The sequence below is a fragment of the Peromyscus eremicus genome, chromosome 1 (assembly GCF_949786415.1).
Source record: "Peromyscus eremicus chromosome 1, PerEre_H2_v1, whole genome shotgun sequence".
Lineage (NCBI taxonomy): Eukaryota > Metazoa > Chordata > Mammalia > Rodentia > Cricetidae > Peromyscus > Peromyscus eremicus.
The window spans coordinates 176,094,992-176,113,057 of record NC_081416.1 but is presented as its reverse complement, the minus strand read 5'-3'; the positions used below and the strand labels follow the sequence as shown (position 1 = coordinate 176,113,057).

Here is an 18,066-nt window from a genome sequence, read left to right as displayed (position 1 = left end):
TATGTGATTTGGTACAATTACCTTCAGAATATAGACACACAATTCATCTGGTCAGAAAAATACTGACAAATATTTACAACCTGCAGTGGAGGAAAAGCCTTTAATTGATTGGACTACTGGAAGACTGAAACAAAAGTACTTTGAAGCTAAGGTGTTCAAGGCCAGTCTGAACACTTAAACAGACCTCTTCCTCAAAAGTTTGACAAGTTTAGTTACTTTCCATGTATATCAATCACTATGAGAATGAGCAATAACTCAGGATGTCCATAACGATGGAATGAGAGCCAACAAGTTTCATAGAAAATGAAACATTCACAATGATGTGACATGGGCCCATGAGAGACAGTGAAAAATGACAGCCCATAGAACAAATATAATGCAAGATTTTCCGAATATCTTGATATTTTCTAGTCATGGCATAAAAGAAAACAATTTCAATAATGTTGACACAAATTAAATATATCAATGCTTAATGTTTATCTCATCTAAAAATAGAAGATTATAGAGTGAGGAAACTATAATACCACAAAGAATGTGTCTGTGGTCTTTTGATGTGGCCAGAGTTCCCTCAGCTCATCCTGACTCAGATGGAGCTATCTTTTGTGTAAGCTGAAACTAACTCTCCCTTTTCTACTTCCTCTATGAAAAGTCTCTTAGAAAGTACTCAACTCTGTTCTACAAAATGGGAGTCAAAGTGCCCCACAAAACTGAAGGTTTTTAACTTCTTTTAAGTGCTTGATTGCTTTATCCACACAAATCCCTGACAACAGCAAATCAGTTATAAGTGTTCTGGTATGTTTGCCTTTAAAACATCTGAAAAATTAATTTCAATCTTCACTGTGCGAAGTGTTTTTCCTCCATGTAGTAACCAAATCCACTTAATACAGAATCTCATTTTGGACTTTGTTCATGCTGCGTTGTCTTTGGGCCTTTACCCTACAATAGTCTTAGATAAGGAAAAATTATTAAAAGCACAAAATGCATTAGAATGAGTCTTTAAGTGACAACTGACATCACTTTCAGACATGTATTCATAAAATTCATAAAACATAGACAAACACATGTATGCGCACACTTTCTGGGCTGTTAGAGAGAAGTGGGTATCAGATGTGATGAAATCTCAAAGAATACACAACAGCATAGTGTAAGGCAAAAAAAAAACACTACCATAAATGGCAAGGAGAAGTACAATATATTATGAATGATGGCTACTGGAATAATATTCTGTGCCTCAGTTGAAACTGTGTATGGGATAATCATGTACCCCTCCATTGGCTGAGAGAGAAAATGATAGTAAAAAAAAGCAATATGTTAGACAGTCCATCAGTGAAGTGATGTCAGAGTAAACTCTCAGCAAACCATACTCTCTTCCTGTGGGAGAAGGTGTCTGAAATCCTCTTAGGTAGCTGAGATTACCTTGAAGAAGTAGGCAGAAACATCTGTAAATCAATACCAAGCTGAACCATACAGTCCCAGATAAGGCAGAATTGCTCCATGTAATCATCAGCCATGCAACGACATTCAACTAAACAATCAAGAACTGGAATAAAATTGGGTAAGATTCTTGGGACCTGAAAATGTTAAAATAAACTGGATATAAGAGCTATAACATTAAGAACTGCTAGATACTAGCAGTACACACTTTCCATTCACTTGCATTTTGGAACACCCTAGGGGATGGCTACAGCAGAATATAGAAAGCATTCTATTCAGTGAGGTAGGACAGTCCCAGTAAGGTAACTGGCGTATTATCTGTCTCAATGTGGTTTCATTAGTTATAGGCGTAAGAAACACATGTTTATGTGGAACAAACGTATGTTGATCCCAACAAACTAGAATTGGGTCATAAGAGAGTTAAAAAGAGTCTGCATGAGAGAGGCTGTGGAAGGAAAGAAAGCAAAAAAGGTCTGAGAACAGAAGGAACATAATGTGCATGCAATGGATAAGATGGAAAAGGAGCAGCGAGATGAGGAGAGAAAGGATTGTTTCAACTAAAACATTAAATATGAAGAAGCCTTAAAGAAACTGGGTACATTGAAGCTAACTAAAAATAAAAGAAAATAAAATGAAAAATAAAGGATGAAATACCAAGCTTGGGCTTGTTTGTAGATAAACCTCTTATCGTGGCAATGTGCCTGAATGTAACACCCAGTGCTGTGCCAAACTGATCACATCTGCTTAAGAAGAAGAAATACAAACGTGCATGGCAATAACTCCAGGCCTAAGAATAACTTCTGTCTTAGTTAGAGTTTCCATTGCTGTGAAGACACACTATGACCCTGATAAAGGAAAATATTTAATTGAGGCTGTCTTACAGTTTCAGAGGTTGAGTCCATTATCTCCATGGTGGGAAACATGTCAGAGTGCTGGCAGATATGGAGCTGGAGAGGTAGCTGAGATTTCTTCATCAGGATTCACAGGCAACTGGAAGTGAACTCAGTCCCACACTGGGCATAACTTGAGCATATAGAACTCAAAGCCTGACCCACAATGACACTCTTCTTCAAACAAAACCACACCTACTCCAACAATGCCACACCTCCTACCAGTGTCACTACCTATAGTCCAAGATTTCAAACACATGGGTTTGTGGGGAATATACCTACCTATTCAAACCAACACAACACCAAAGTAAATTTCCTTTGGTTACTGAAGAAATTTGAAGTGTATAATACAGTAGTATTCTTAGCAGCATCACCATGAAAATCACCCACATGATCAATTAAAAGCCCTTGATTAAATAATCAATATATACACAATAGACTTTTATACATGGACACCACTTAAAATCTTACACTATTGGATTTTGCTATATACCACTGAGTTCCCAGTGATGGGTTCCCTGAGAAATCCCATGCAATTCATGGTTATTAGTTTTAAGTCTTAAAAGGTATAAATCACAAACAAAAATGAGAATGGTTTAATTTTGTTGGTTGAACGGCAGCTGACATCTGCACATGAAAATCATGGAATAACAATGATACCAATTTTCTAATGAACACCATACAATATTTGGGAACACTGATACTGACTGACCTATGAATTCATTGAAATGTTTGTCAGAACAGTGTCATAAGTATGTTCTCTATTTATGCATTGGCTGGCTCATATGATGATCGTATATATAGGACACTTGACATTATTTAGGATACACATCATCCAACACTGGACACATAAAAACACAACATCCCTGGATGCTTTTCAAAGGTCTACCTTCCTGGCACTGTTTTCTTGCTGAGATGCCAGGCCCATTTCCAGGAAATTGATGCCAATATACCTACCCTGCTGCATCTGTGAGGATGGAGAAGTATCAACAAGATGCTCCATGCTAAGACCTGCTGTGGTCTTCGAAACTCCTTGAATAACAGTGACTAGGAAATGTCTGTACCACATCTTTTAGAATTGAGTATTTCAGTGTCCACCTGCATTCATTTTAGTGAAGAAAAATGGTAAAATAAATAGGGACCAAAGACCATGACTGTTTGTGGCTATTCCTATGCACAAATCTGTAAGGTCACACTGCCCAATTCTGGTAATGAATATTTGTTTTCACAGGCATAGTACATTTCACACAAGGCAAGATGTTACTGATCACATCTACTGAACCCCAATATTCTCACTAATAAATAGTCACTGTGTTTATTTGTTAAGGATTGAGTGTATAAAGGCAAATAAAAGTTTTATGAATTAAGTGTATATATGGCAGATAGCAGTGGAAATATTTGAGTCCCTGTTATCCTTTTAGTTTGACACTTTCCTTGTTTTTTTCTTTTCTTTTTTTTTTTTTAGCTGTATTAGGTGTATATTGTCATGATCTGATCTGAGAAACATCGAGAATAAATGCCTCTTTAATCCAACAGCTGTTTTGTTGCAAAGTGGATACAAAAAGGTCATGAAAGTGGCAAGTGTATCACAAACACAGTGACCTCAGTCTGTGATTATAAGGCCGTGATACACATTGTCAAACACATTTACTTCTTACACGGTTGTGTCTCCCACCTGATATTTTTATTTTGTTGTTATGTACTTGTATGCTTTTTGGTGTTAATTTTTATCTGAGAGGACTAGAGAAAAGGCTCAGTGTTAAAGAACTCTTGCTGCCCTTGCTGATGACCTGGGCTTGGTCCCCAGCACCCATTGGGTGGCCCACAATTAATTGCAATGGAAGTTCCAGTGGACACTGACACCCTCATATGACCACTGTAAGCACTGAATTCCCACATTGCACACATATACATGCAGGCAAAACATTCATATACACAAAATAGAAAGAGACAAATAAAAACATCTTTTTAAAATTTAGTTTTCACTTCAACATGAATGTTTCCTCCATAAAAAAGTACAAGGTACAAATAAGGCTTTCAAGATTGTAAATAAATACAGTGTTCTAAGTTTGATTTGACATAATAGAATATTGCCCCAACTCTTAGTTTAATTTCACAAGTATGATTTACACCACGAGTTTATGATTCTACCAGAAATGTGCATTGTTATCATTACACATATAAAAGCTACAGTGGAAACTAATGAGGAATTATTAACACTATTACTCTGTAAAATGCAATATAAAATACTAACATGTGAATAACAAATAAAAGCATGAGAATAAAACTGAATGACCAAAACAAATGACTGAAAATTCTGCACTTATTTGCTAATACCTTTCTGTTTTTATTTTCAAGTCAGTGTGCCACTATGTACCTCTGGCTATCCTGGAACTAATTTTGTAGATCATGTTGCTCTCAAACTCACAGAGACCTTCCTACCCATGCTTTAAAAACGATGAGATAAAAGTTAGGCACCTCAATAACAGGAATATTTAATTATTATTATATTGATTTATACAGTATAATGAAATCCATGATGATTTAAAATTCAGATAGTGTGTGTTAGATTATAAAGAATAATCTGAATAAAGAGATTCCTTAAATATTCTCCAATGGTATATAGGACGAGTATCTACAGAAGTAGCTGAGTGGTAGAGCCCAGGCTTGCAAAGCACAAAGCCCTATATTCTAAAATCAATAACAATAAACAGTAACAAAAGGCATGGTGTCACATTCTGCTTAACGTTAAAGTAAGACTAATACAGGGGAGATAACTGGAATTGGAAATAATGGGTAAAAACTGATGTGTAAAACAGAAAGAGATGACACAAGAATAACACCATAACTTAGCAGTGACTGAAATATGGATGTCTACCTAACTTTTTGCAGTCCCTGTGATTTTTACTGTAATATAAGTCCCCCACTCAGTGACAGTGGATACCCCAGAATAACGCAGGCCATCTGTGAGGGTACTTAAGGACTATTGTAATAAGTCAATAGGAAAACTCATCCTACCCTCCATACTGTGTTGATTAGCTTGGAATTATTATGGTCCTGGTCGTCATTGTCCAATAATTACACTCTACCTTCCTTTCCATGTTACCTTTCCAAGTTCAAGAGAGTTTTCAAACCGGATATTTTACCACTGGCCATTCAACACAAAGTTACCACTGCTTGTATAACCAGATGATAAATACAGTGTCACATAAGAAGAATTTTTAACTCAAGAAACATTCACATCTGGGACCTTCCCATGGTTGTGTGCTTCTTATAGTCACATTATATTGTCCACTATCAGAAAAAATCATGATATGTTCACTCATAATAATAATACTTCAAAAATAATCAACACTCATGGAAGGTAGGCCAAATTATCACATTGAATTATTACAATTGTCCTTCAGGACCTTCACAGTTGGCCTGCATTATCCTACTCTACCCATAGTTATCTTTAGTGGGGACCTTACATAGTAGTAAGAACCAACAAGGAGGAAACAATGTTAAAAAATGTGTATATTTCTCAGTCCCTCTTTAGTTAATGAGTTATACCTGTGCTTTCTCTCTCTGTTCAACAGACCTGGTTCTACCACAGAATCCAATTACCAGACATGAGCACTTATGCAGACCTCGCCCTTTGGATGGATATTACACCCAACCTGAAATACAAAGTACTCACCAGGCTTCATCATCTGCAGGAAAGTAGGGTCATAGGAGAGATACTGAGGATTAAGAAGCACTTGTAAGAGAGTCATGTCAAACCTGAGATACAAGTCTGCGACCTCACCTCCCTCCAGAACTGCAATTTTCATTTCATCTGCAGTGACAATGACAGTTTGGGTTTGGGAGACAAAATAATTGATGAAACTTTTCCAGATGCTCATTAACAAAGATACTTAAAATGTTCTGGTGAATATCTCCACAGAGGCAAAGTGTGGTTAGGAGGCATTGAGTTTCCATAATTCCTCAAGTCTAAGGCCCTTTCGGATGGCATTAGAAACTCTGAGGTCTGTTTCACAAGAAAGTTAGTGAAGTTTCTCTATCTCAGTGAATACAGGTTTCACTGACTTCTTGAGCACAAATCAAATTACTTTTAAAAAGATTTATAAAATTTATTACTTAAAATGATTATTTCATAGATGTGTATGCCTCTTAGTTCGTTGCACTCCCTTTGTCTCCTTTTCAGTTTACTTTTCATACCCTCCACCAGCATTCTCTCCAAATCTCATGTCTTCAAAACAAACACTGAGTCTACTTACTGAATCTAGTATGTGCCTAATTCAGGGACACATATGGAAACACCGTTAGCCTCTTAAAGTTGAATACTGAAAGAAATCTGACATTTGTCTCCCAGAAGCCATCTGTGGCCAATAGCTAATATTCAGCCAGTAGTGGGACCTCCTGACCCCCTTCACTAACAAAGGCTTTAAAGTCCAGCACCCAAAGCTTTCTCCAGGTGTGCAAGGAAGAACCTACAAACAGCTAGAAAACTCTACTTATCTGAGGTTATGAATAAATCTACGTACACCATGCTCTTTCAGTCCATTCATTTTATTATTTTATGTAAGCTTCTGATCTCTCTGCTCATGTCTCTATGTTCTACTGCTTCTCTACATCTTCTTTTCAGCTCTCATTCTTAGCTCCTCTCTTGTCTGACTATCCATACATTTCTAACAGAAGACTCCTTGCAATGCTGAGAAAAGTTTCAGTACTCTAAAATTCACAGCACATTCTTAGAATAGATGATAAAGAGCGTAGCCTTTACCATGGTAATCCAAGCATCCAAGGTCTGAAATAAGAGGGAGGGTGTGCAATGCTCAGAGTGACAAACTCCCTGAGACATAGCCATTTTTCAGGATACTTGGCAAGCAAAGAAATTGCAGGGTTTTCTTTGGGTGCTTTGTGATACTATCCTTTGAAAGACAACTGCAACTCTTACCTTGGCCATAGCTGTAAAGTTTTAAACTCATGATTTACATACAGAAGCCTTTAGTTATAATACTAGTTTTAATTCTATGCATGTGTGGAGCAGAAGTTCTTCAGGTCCAATGCCTCACTGATGAGCTATTGGCAGTTGACAGCTACTGGATAAGGGAAATCACTATCTTTGAGTTTGTAGTCACTGGTAGGTTTCCTACACTTGGTGGATGATCCTACACTCATGCTTGCTTAGGAAGCACTAAATAGTCTTATACGCTATCAAAAAGAATGACAGGATTTTAGAGATGGGTCATATGAAAAGCGATACAAGAAGGATTGGAGTGAACGAATAGAGGGTATATAAAGGCTCATATTTCATTATATACCTGACTAAAGTTTCCAAGACATTTTCTAAAAAGCATTAAAAAAAACCACTGTGGATAATGATATAACAATTGCATATAATATTTTTAAAAAGGGTGAGATGTATGTCATTTATTTGTTGAGTGCAATTCTTCTGGGTATGTGTAAGTTCTCCTGTGTGTTCCCATGGGAAATGGACAAGCAAGTCATTCATTAGTGTCAGAGTCTTGGGAGAAGGGACCAGGGGTTTAGAATATAAGGTGATAGGAGGACAAGGAATATAATGTTTGGACCTAGGTGGCTTTACAGATGAACTTCTGTGAGGTCAAAGTCACCCTGGAAGTTATGATATAGATTTAGTCTAGGGGAGAAACAGAGCCAGGCAGTAGCGGCACACACCTTTAATCCCAGTACTTGGGAAGCATACACCTCTTTAATGCTTGGGAGAGAAAGGGATATAAGCTATGATGAGACAGGAAATAAAGACTTTCTTTGCTGTAGCCTTTTGAGTGAGGACTTAGAGCTTTTTAGGCTGAAGAGTTCTAGAGGTAAGATATGGCAGTAGCTTGTTCCTTTGTCTCTCTGATCTTTCAGCATTTACTCCAATATCTGGCCTGGGCTTTTTATTAAAAGACATTTTAAGATTCGTGCAACACATGTCTAAGTGGCTATGCATACAGCATCATCACTGTGATTAAAAATCTCACAGATTGTTGTTGATGGTTAGTCTTGATCATCAGCCTGATAGATTTCAGGCTTTATATCTATATATCCATATATTATAAATATATTTATATTTATATATATAACAAATCATAAGTGTAATATATGTTTAATTAATAAAAAGAAAAATATTGTTTTCCTTAATTCTTGAGTAAATGATTTCTAATATATATTATATATTAGATATAGATATGGATATATTATGATACACTTACAGTTGTAATTTATTATTATTATTATTATTTATTTATTAGATTACCTTACACAATATGGGCTTTGCCACTATAACAATGCTAGTGGGGACACATACCCTAATCCTGTCTAATCAAAAAAAAAAAAAAAAGCTCTTGGTCTATTCGATGCTGATGAACTTTTTGTCTCAGGGATCAGCTCTTCATCCAACTGGCGCTAGTGGGCTCTGTCTCAGGGAGCAGCTGCAGTCTTACCATGTGGTATATGGTGGTAGTGTGACCTGTATGCAGGATGTCTGCCTGTCTACTGGACTCTTAGTCCAGTTGGGTGCTGGCAGGCTCTATCTCAGAAAACAGTTGCAGTCCCAGAGGGTGGGTGGGATTTGAGGAGGTGGGGCTTGGGTTACAGGGTGTGATGGGGGATGGGAGTAGTCTGACCTGTGTGCAGGAGGTCTGCCTGCCAACTGGCCTGAAACTGGAACTCCAATGAGTGAGAGTGTAGGGGCATAGGGTTGTGCCCCTCGGCCCAAAGCCTAAGGGGTGGGACGTGTTTTCGGGTATGAGGATAAAGACTCACCTCTTAGTCCAGTGGGGTGCTGGCAGGCTCTGTCTCAGGAAAAAGTTGCAGTCTCGGAGGGTGTGTCCTGACTGTTTTCTTAAGGTGACCCTTTTCCAGCCATATTTACACAACATTGTCAGACCAGCCACTTCACTTGAACTGTAGTGTCTACATATGAGAGGCAATAAACTACACCTTCTTAGATCCAATGGAATTTCATCAATATTTGATACTTCATGTCTCTGAGAGTTAAGATTTTCTTGCAAAATGAAGAACTAAGTCTTCCTTCTGAATCCCAGTTTGTAAAATCAGCATGGTTTTTCTGATACACTTTATGTTACAAAGAAGTTCTCATGTGATTTATCTTCAAGAAATTTTACATATGTTTCCCTTTAAATGTTCTTATGATTACAGGCACTTGTGACAGAAAAATATGGCCAGATTAATGAGTTTGATTTTTCACCCTAAAACGGTCTTTCTGAGATAGCCATATTGTCCACATGTATATTTCTTGACAAACATTACTGTTGGTTTGATTACACAGGATTAGGGCATGCGTCCCCACTAGCATTGTGATTTGGATCCTTCTGCCTCAACTACTTGAACACTGATTCTCTATCCTACTCATAATACACTAACTTGCTATTGCAATTACTCATGTTGTGGTGACAGCCAAATATAAAATTATTTTTGTTGCATCTTCATAACTGTAATTTTGATACTTTGATGAATTGTAATATAAATAGCTTATTGCAGGATATAGGATGCCTGTGTAAGGGTCACTTGGCCTCCAAAGCAGTTGAGACCCACAGGTTGAGAACAAGTGCATTTGAATGTTGGATTACACACATGTGCCACAATGGGCATCAAAAACTGAACCTTTGATTTTACTTGGTGTGTGTGATTTTTTCATTTTGTTGTCTTTAGAAAAGCTCTCATGTAGGCAAGGCTGACCTGGAACACACTATATAGCAGAGAAGGACTGAACTTATGATCCTCCTGACCACATCTCCCAGGTGCTACGGTGCAGGAATGCTCCATGCCATCAGGATATCTCATTGTTTTCAGCTGAATTCTGTTTTCTGACACTCACATGTACAGGTCTTAATCCTCAAACCTAGGATATGACCTCATTTAGAAACATATGGAAAACTGTGGTTCTATTCCAAAATTCTCTAATCCCACAAAGGCTACAATCTCTAAAGATGAAAAGGCTAAGAAATCCCTACCATCACAATCCAGGAATCTTTAATACTGAAATCTTGAGAGACTAAATCCCGCCAATCTACAAGTCTCATGAGGAAAAAAAAAAAAAAAAAAAAAAACAAGACTGGAGAACATATCATAAGGAAAGGGATCAGAAAGCCAAATGCTGGGGAAAGGATCAGCCACAAGGTATGCCAACAATAAGAACTTCAAAGTGGCCAGGTGGAGATGGCATACCCCTTTAATCCCAGCACAGCGGGAGGCAGAGCCAGGCAAATCCCTTTGAGTTTGAGTCCAGCCTGGTCTACAGAGCAAGATCCAGGACAGGCACAAAAACTACATGGAGAAACCCTGTCTTGAAAAAAACAAACAAACAAAAAAAAGAACTTCAATAACAAAATGTATAAATTGTATTGGTATTCATGTCAGCTCATTCTGTATTTTAATAAATTGAAGGCTCCTGGTGGCTAGCTGTAAGGCTGTACTACATACATCAGGGGGATATCATGGTTTGCCACAACACGTCTACAGGTTACTTGAACTCAGCTAGGCTTCAACCTGGAAATCACCAACACATACACAGATGCCAACATCTCAATCAGCCTGTGCTTGTCTTCAACTCTGCACAGAATCCTGTTTTACAATATACATATTAGTCCTTTTTCCTTTCTGTAAGATACTTTTTAGAGTTCATTCGTTGAAAACATTTGCCAATTGCCTTCTATTTGACATTACATGAAGGTCAGCATCCACACAGCCCCCTCTATTCCACAAGTTTCTAGGGACCTGTGGATAGAGCTATGAAGATTACAGTGGGACTATAATGGAACTGATAGGGATGGCTCGTTTGAGCCACTGTGAGCAACTGAAGCTTTTTACTCTACATCAGGACCCTGTCCAACCTGTGGGGGCACATTCTTGAACTTTAAGCAGTAATCACTGATAGCATGGGAGATGGCTGAGAGGGCAATGCATTTACATTGCAAGCCTGAGACTTGTGATTGAAACTTTAATGGGGTATCAAAGTCAGAGGGAATGGCAGGGCACTGACATGAACCTGTAGAGATAAGGGCTGCAGAGCAGAGAATGTTTGGAATCTGTAGTACCAGACATACTTATGTACAAAGCTCCTAACAAGAAAGACACTGTCTCAAACAAGGCAAAAATAAAGAACTGACAACACAGTCCTCTATTGTCCACTCGTGCTGTGGACCTGAGGCAAAAAAAAGCAGACAAAAACTCACAAAATCACAAGCACAAGCCATACAAAATATACATGAGAGGCAATTGTATTACAATTCCATTCATTTATTTAATATATATCAGACAGAAATTATAAGCTATGTAATGCTTTAGAAAAATATTACTTAACATAAAACAGACTCATCTTCTTCATCCACACAGACAGATGGAACAATCCAGAAGTTACAAATCATGTCTTCAATGGTTACTTCTGGTTTAGAAGCTACATGCTTCCTCATCTACAGATGAAACAGTAAGCTGGAGCTCTGCTATAATCTGGTGAGGAAGGTACACAGTTCAGTCTGCTTTGTGGCAATTCCTCAGGTGACGGTGGTATGTGGATGACTGGCGGAAGCTACGGTTACACAGGGAGCAGGTGTAGGGCTTCTCTCCTGTGTGAATCCTCTCATGAGCTTTCAGATTGGTTCGATTGCTGAAAGACTTTCCACAAGTACTACATTCGAAAGGTTTATTTTCCTGGTGTATGACCTTATGTACTCTCAGGTCTGAGCGAGTATAGAAGCCCTTATGACATGTTTTACAGACAAATGACTTTTGCTTCTTGTGTATTCTCTGGTGGGCGGCAAGTCTACTGGGATATTTAAAGGTTCTGGGACATTCCTGACATTTGTATGTCTTTGGGTCTCTGAGGGGTCTCTTTTGGAGACTCCCACGTGTGGAGCTTGCATCATGATTCTGGCAGTCTTCTGTCTGCTCTGGACTGGAGATCATCTCTGGTTGTACCTCCATAGGGACATCTTCAGAAGAAGTTCCTCTATGAATTTCTTCCTGGTACCTAGAGGTGACTTGACTTGTTCTGCTTAAATCCAGAGGATTTCCATCAGAAACTCTTCTGTCTTTAGGTTCATTAAACTGAACTTGTTGGATAAGGGAAAGGGAGTCAATCTCATTTCCAGGATGACTATCCCCATCATTTACATCACTAGTGCTCCAGCCATTGTTTTGGCCATCTTCCCAGTCTTCATGTCCTGTGGAAATAAGACAGTCTATGAAACTGTGCCCAGAAAAGATCCCAACACAGCGCCCTTCCTCTGTGCAGCTTCCTGACACTTACCTGTTGTCAATAACATGTCTTGGGGGATTGGCAAGGGTGTCCTTGCACTCTCTTGTATTGAACTTCTTGCTGATTGCTGCCCTTTCAGGAGGTTGAAGGTTTCTTCTAAGGACATATTCTTAGAAAAGAGGGCTTCCTGCCCCTGCATGGAGACATGAACCTGTAAACAAAGCCAGACGACCATTACCAATGAATCTGTGGATTTGTGGATGAGTGAAAACCTGTCCTCTAACTGATTGCACAGGATCACTGAACTATGAGTTAGGTCATTTGTCTATCTCTTATCTCTAATGGTGTTATTCTGTCATTCACAAGTTATGTTTTCTAAAGTCCTTATTCACAATGTATTTGCAAGTGTTTAGTCACTGTACCAAGGGAAAAGGTAAGGTTAGGTTTCTGCAATGTCTAGCCACATCATATTCTTCACCTGGTCAATGCATTGAACAAGGAAAGGTGTTCCTGTTCCAATCCAGAGAATAGAGACTTACTCCATCAAAAAAGGCTTCTCATTTTTTTCCAAGGACTGTCCCCATTCCACCCAATCTAGGGCAACTATAATGAAATAGCTGGTTTACTGAGAAGACACCAAGGCTAGGTAGGACATATCAAGGAGGGAGGTAGTCTGGAGATCGAGAAGACCCAAAGGAGCCTGTAAAAATTCTGACATAGACTTGCCTGTGGGGCTTGCACCTCTAGGTCCTCCTCTGTTAATTAATGGATGTTATCTGTTCTAATATTTTTTTTTCTGTTTAACAAAGAGTTGTATGGCTAGTGTTTCTCTGTATCTCCTTAATTTGTAGCTCCTTATTTTTCCTCCTTCTCTTGCACCCAGGATCTATAGTTATTAATCAGTGCCCAGAACCCTTAACATTTCTGTATTCTTTGTCTGAAAGATGGCTGCTATGCTAGAAGCTCCTTATTCAGCCTTTGATTAGTAATAGTTTTTTTCTGAAATTCTTAGGATGTGTACAGTGTAATTGATGTCCTTTTGGTGTCCTGGTGTCATATTGGCAATTGTAACTTTCTGCTTTCATGCGATTAACTCTGACATTTTCATTCCCAGATAGCTGAGAATTTCCCATGCCCCACTTCCAGCCATTAGTCTGTCAGTGGTCCCTATCTCTTACACTGTCACTTCACTTTGCTGTGGGAGTGGGTTGTATTTCCAATACCTATATTTTTGGTTGCTAAATTTAAATACTAACTCTAGATAAAAACCCTTGGTTGATGATGCCCTTAGTATCATAGCTCTATTTCTAAGGGATGTTGTTTTCTATTATTAAGTCCTTAGTACAACTCACATCTGACTGAAACACTTCTAACACATATATTGTCTCACCTAAACATGCTGTCTCTGCTGTTAGGAACGTGACAGCATTTTATTTGGAATTCAGTTTCAATCATGAAATGATCAGTTTAAAACAAAATCAAAGGAGTGAAATGTGGGATAAAACAAACTAAAATGACAATGTGTGCATAGAGTAAAAACCTGAAATAAACATCAGGGTGTGGTGGTGGACAGCTTTAATCCATTACTTGAAGTGCTGGGAAAGTATAATTCCTCTGAATCCTACTCAAGCCAGTTGAACAAAAGTCAGTCCCAAATGGGAAAAAAAAACCCTAACCAAGCAACCAAACATACCAACTAATATCCAAATTTAAAAGGCAATAAGAAGTTATTTCAACCATGACATTTAGAAATGTATGTATGCGGTGTTTGAAAAATGTCACCACCTTGACCATTTCTGAGAGTAACTGAGAATTATGCAGACCTAGACATTTAAAGAAGTTTCAATGTAGTTACATCCAAATTAAGAATTTCAGTTCTAAAACTTTGAATTGCAGCCCTTTATTATTCATCAGGACTTTTCTTAGGGATGTGTTGGTGTTGAATGTGCATTTAATAGCCACATTTCAGCATCAGAAATCATATTCTACATTCCTGCACATTCAGTTTTTTACATAGGAACTTAATGACATGTAGTAGACAATTTAGAAAACCATTAAGCCAATTAGATCCCCAGTTTCCACAGCCCAGGTCCTGGAATAACAGGCTAGGTCTGAGAGCCAGAATTTTAAATGTGTGCTGCAATTCCAACTAAATACTCATAATTACAATATAATCACCTACCTAAATGAGCCATCTTCCAATGCCAGCCAGGGTCTCTATTCTAAACACTTACAAGCTTTGCTCAAATATCATCTCCCAGTATCCCTAACACCATGTAAAGAATTTAAATAATTGTATCAGTCAAAAGAGCCATGCCTTCTTGCACTTTTAAGCCCATTAAATTTATATCACATTTATAATAGTACATAATCTCCATTGTAAATATTTTGTTGGAGTGGGACAGCCTCACATATAAAATAACTACATCTTCTTACTTTTCCCCAAATATAAATGACTGTCTTGATTGCTAACTTAACCATCTCTCAACCAAGGTACTCACCATGACAGGAGGCTTCAAGCACTCATCAGTCAGACTCTCCATGAATCTCCCCATGTTTCTGCCATTTGATTCCCACTTCTGTTTCAAGATAGACTTGTCCTTGTAGTGCCCAGTTTTGAGAAACTGAGCCAAGACCAGCTGAGAAATCATCTGCTCCTTGCTATGCTTTTCTGGCTTCAACCAGGAGGTAAATGACTTCAAGATTGCTTGCAGCTCATGCTTTGCACAGGAACCATTGTCATTTGTGGGAAAGTTGAGCTGAGCAGTTGAGGAGTTACAGATATCTTCTTCCCACTGTAGAGAAGTGTCCTGGCTTGGAATGAAGTTCCTGTTGTCTAATACAAGGCCACTTTCTGGTGACTGGGGTTCAAAGGAGTTGTTGTGCTGGGAAGCCATTCTGTTGAGACTCCTCAAAAAATTCAACTTTCTCAGTCAAGTATCTCTCTTGTGACTTGAAGATCTATTTAAGAAATTGGTGAATATGTTAAAGCTATAAATTAAAACAAACATAATTAAATAATAACAACTAAGAGTCTTATCACAGATGGTTTCTATCTTATTGAGGATTTACTATTGCTGTGAAAGACACCATAATCACAGAAACTCTAATAAAGGAAACATTTCATTTTGGTGGCTCACTTACAGTTCAGAGGTTCAGTCCCTCATTTTGGGGAACATGACCTCAGAAAGGCAGAGGTGGTGCTAGAGCTGAGACATCAACAGATATAATCTTACTTATTGATTGAAGCTTGGGAAAAAGACCTCAAATCCAACCCCAATAGTGACTCAATTACTCCAGTTGGTGTGGTCCACACTAAAGGTGTGCCCTCCACATCAAGGTCTGGATTAAAGGCATGTTTCATTCAGTCTTCTACCACAAGGCCACACCTCCTAAGAGTGCCACTCCCTATGAGTTTATGGGTCCCAGATACATTCCAATAAACACAGTTCCATTTTTTCTTGACACTAAATACTTAAACAGAGTCCTACACAATTTATTCTAGAGACCAGAACAAAGAGATGTGACTGTAACAGTACATGACTCATCAGAGAGAAACATCCTAGGTTGATGATGGGAAGACCTGAAGGAAGAGAACAGCAAGGTGTTCAGTAGCACAGGACCATCTGTTCCTTCCCTATAAAAGGTGAAGTTGTAGATGCTGAACCTCAAATATTAAGATTCACCCTTGTCTCCCATTCTAAAGAGCCACAAAGCTAAACTTTCATAAGAAAAACTTTGAATGACCAACAACCTTTAACTCACAGCACAGCCAAGACAAGTCTATAAAAAAAGCATATGGCTATCCTTCAAAATTTTAATGGTTAAACCCTTGATCAGAAAGTTCCAAAAGACCACACTAAATCTTTGAGATCTCCCAAAATTGTGAAGCAGCATCTCCCAAACCCCACAAATATTCACAAAACACACATACTCAAGCAACAAAGAAGTCAAATGTTCCTATTCTACAGTTACTTGTCTCTACAGTGAATTTCTCCAGTGATTCCAGCTGGCACTAGGAGCCAATGTGTCTCCAGGTCACTGCTCTTCTTCATCTGAGGTTCTGTTCAAGTTGACTTCCTTTTATACTGCTTGGCTTCAGTGATTCAATCTGAGATGCCTATCACTTGATAATAAGATTGGACCACACCTCCTGCTTGTGGGTGTGGCAGTCAACACTTTCATCCTATCAATCATTAAGTGGACTGGAGGGTCTCCAGTCCCAGGACAGCCTGCTAGTGTAGGAAGACCAGTGAAAAGCCTCACTAGAGCAGAAAAAAACAAGCTAACCAAACGGGAAAGACACTTGCCCCTCTGATTGAATTACACATGGAATCCTCCCTCAGCCCCCAGCTCTGCATCTCTATGCAATCCTGGATTATGACATGGAAGGAGAACACATCCAAAGCAAGCATAGTCATTCACTGCAGTGAAAGGGGACAGTAACATGCTGAAAGGAATATAAAGACTGTCATTCACCTACTATGACTTCTGACGTGTAGCTCATTCCAAACTGGTTAAAAATTTCTGATATCCAGAGGGTTTGGAATTCAAATGCTGCAGTGAATAAGGTAAAGCCTTGGCAAGGAATGAGACACACAGAGAAAAGAGCCCAGGAGGTGTCTGAAGCACAACATAGAAAAGACAACCTTTCCTGGGCTCATCTCTATGGACAAAGTGAAGATGTTTGACTTGTTTTACATGATGTATGATAGATATGTGAGGAGGATTGTAGTTTAGGGTGCACTTAAAATGTATATACAACATGTGGATTTCCCTGAGGTGATACTTTAATTGTGCTCAAAAGTGGTTTCTATTTGTATGTTAATAGATAAAGTTGGCATGGAGATCAGAAGTCATAGGGAGCCTGGAGCAGAAATCAGGCAGTTGTAGTCCAAGCCTTTAATGCAATGACCTGGCAGGCAGAGTCTTTGTGTGGTCAAGGACACAGTCAAGCCTGGTGACACAAGCCTTTAATCCCAGTACCAACCATACAGACCTGGATGTCTGTATAGACAGGCAGTGATTAGGAAGACATGTGGCTGGTCTTAGAGTCAATGAGAAAGCAGAACAGGAAAGTAATAAAAGTACAGGTTAGGCAGGATGAAGCTCTCTGGTGTAGGAAACTACAACTTGATGGTGAACTAAAGGGTAGTCAGTGGCTTTTCACTAATTCTCTGATCTCTTCGGCTATTACTCCTATATTTGGCTCTGTGTTTCTTACTTATTAAGACTTTTTAGAAATTTGTCTACATTTTCCTGTCTTTTTTTCTTTGCTTTTCTAATTTGTTGGTGTTTGCTTGTTTTTGCAAATGGCTGCCTTGTTAGCCAGGTCTACTCACAAACTCATTAGGTTGTAGACAATGATCTTGCACTACAATTCTATGGCTTCAAAGTACTCAGTACTGGGGGCCCAGAGCTGTCTCACTACTTCAAGAATCCATTTTGGTTTTCGGTCTGTTCTTTACTGTCTTGTTGTTGCTGCTGTTCTGTTTTTTAAAACATTGTCTCACT

The 18,066-nt window shown here is 38.6% G+C and overlaps 1 protein-coding gene across 1 annotated transcript; it reads right to left on the bottom strand.

Annotated features, from left to right (window-relative positions):
- Positions 1–11,825: 11,825 nt before the first annotated feature.
- On the bottom strand, positions 11,826–15,449 carry LOC131900494 (zinc finger and SCAN domain-containing protein 4-like). The gene is made up of 3 exons (XM_059251761.1): positions 15,054–15,449; positions 12,604–12,763; positions 11,826–12,517 (listed from the first exon to the last, which is right to left on the bottom strand). The coding sequence occupies exons 1-3, from the start codon at positions 15,447–15,449 to the stop codon at positions 11,826–11,828; spliced, it is 1,248 nt and encodes a 415-aa protein (XP_059107744.1).
- Between the last annotated feature and the right edge of the window lie 2,617 nt (positions 15,450–18,066).

What these genes read in the sequence shown, in the direction of transcription:
- LOC131900494 (XM_059251761.1), bottom strand. Translation starts at nt 15,449, where the DNA reads ATGGCTTCCCAGCACAACAACTCCTTTGAACCCCAGTCACCAGAAAGT. An exon ending in GCTTGAAGCCTCCTGTCATG is followed by an intron (nt 12,764 to 15,053) that starts GTGAGTACCTTG and finishes CTTTGTTTACAG; the next exon opens with GTTCATGTCTCCATGCAGGG. An exon ending in AGACATGTTATTGACAACAG is followed by an intron (nt 12,518 to 12,603) that starts GTAAGTGTCAGG and finishes TTATTTCCACAG; the next exon opens with GACATGAAGACTGGGAAGAT.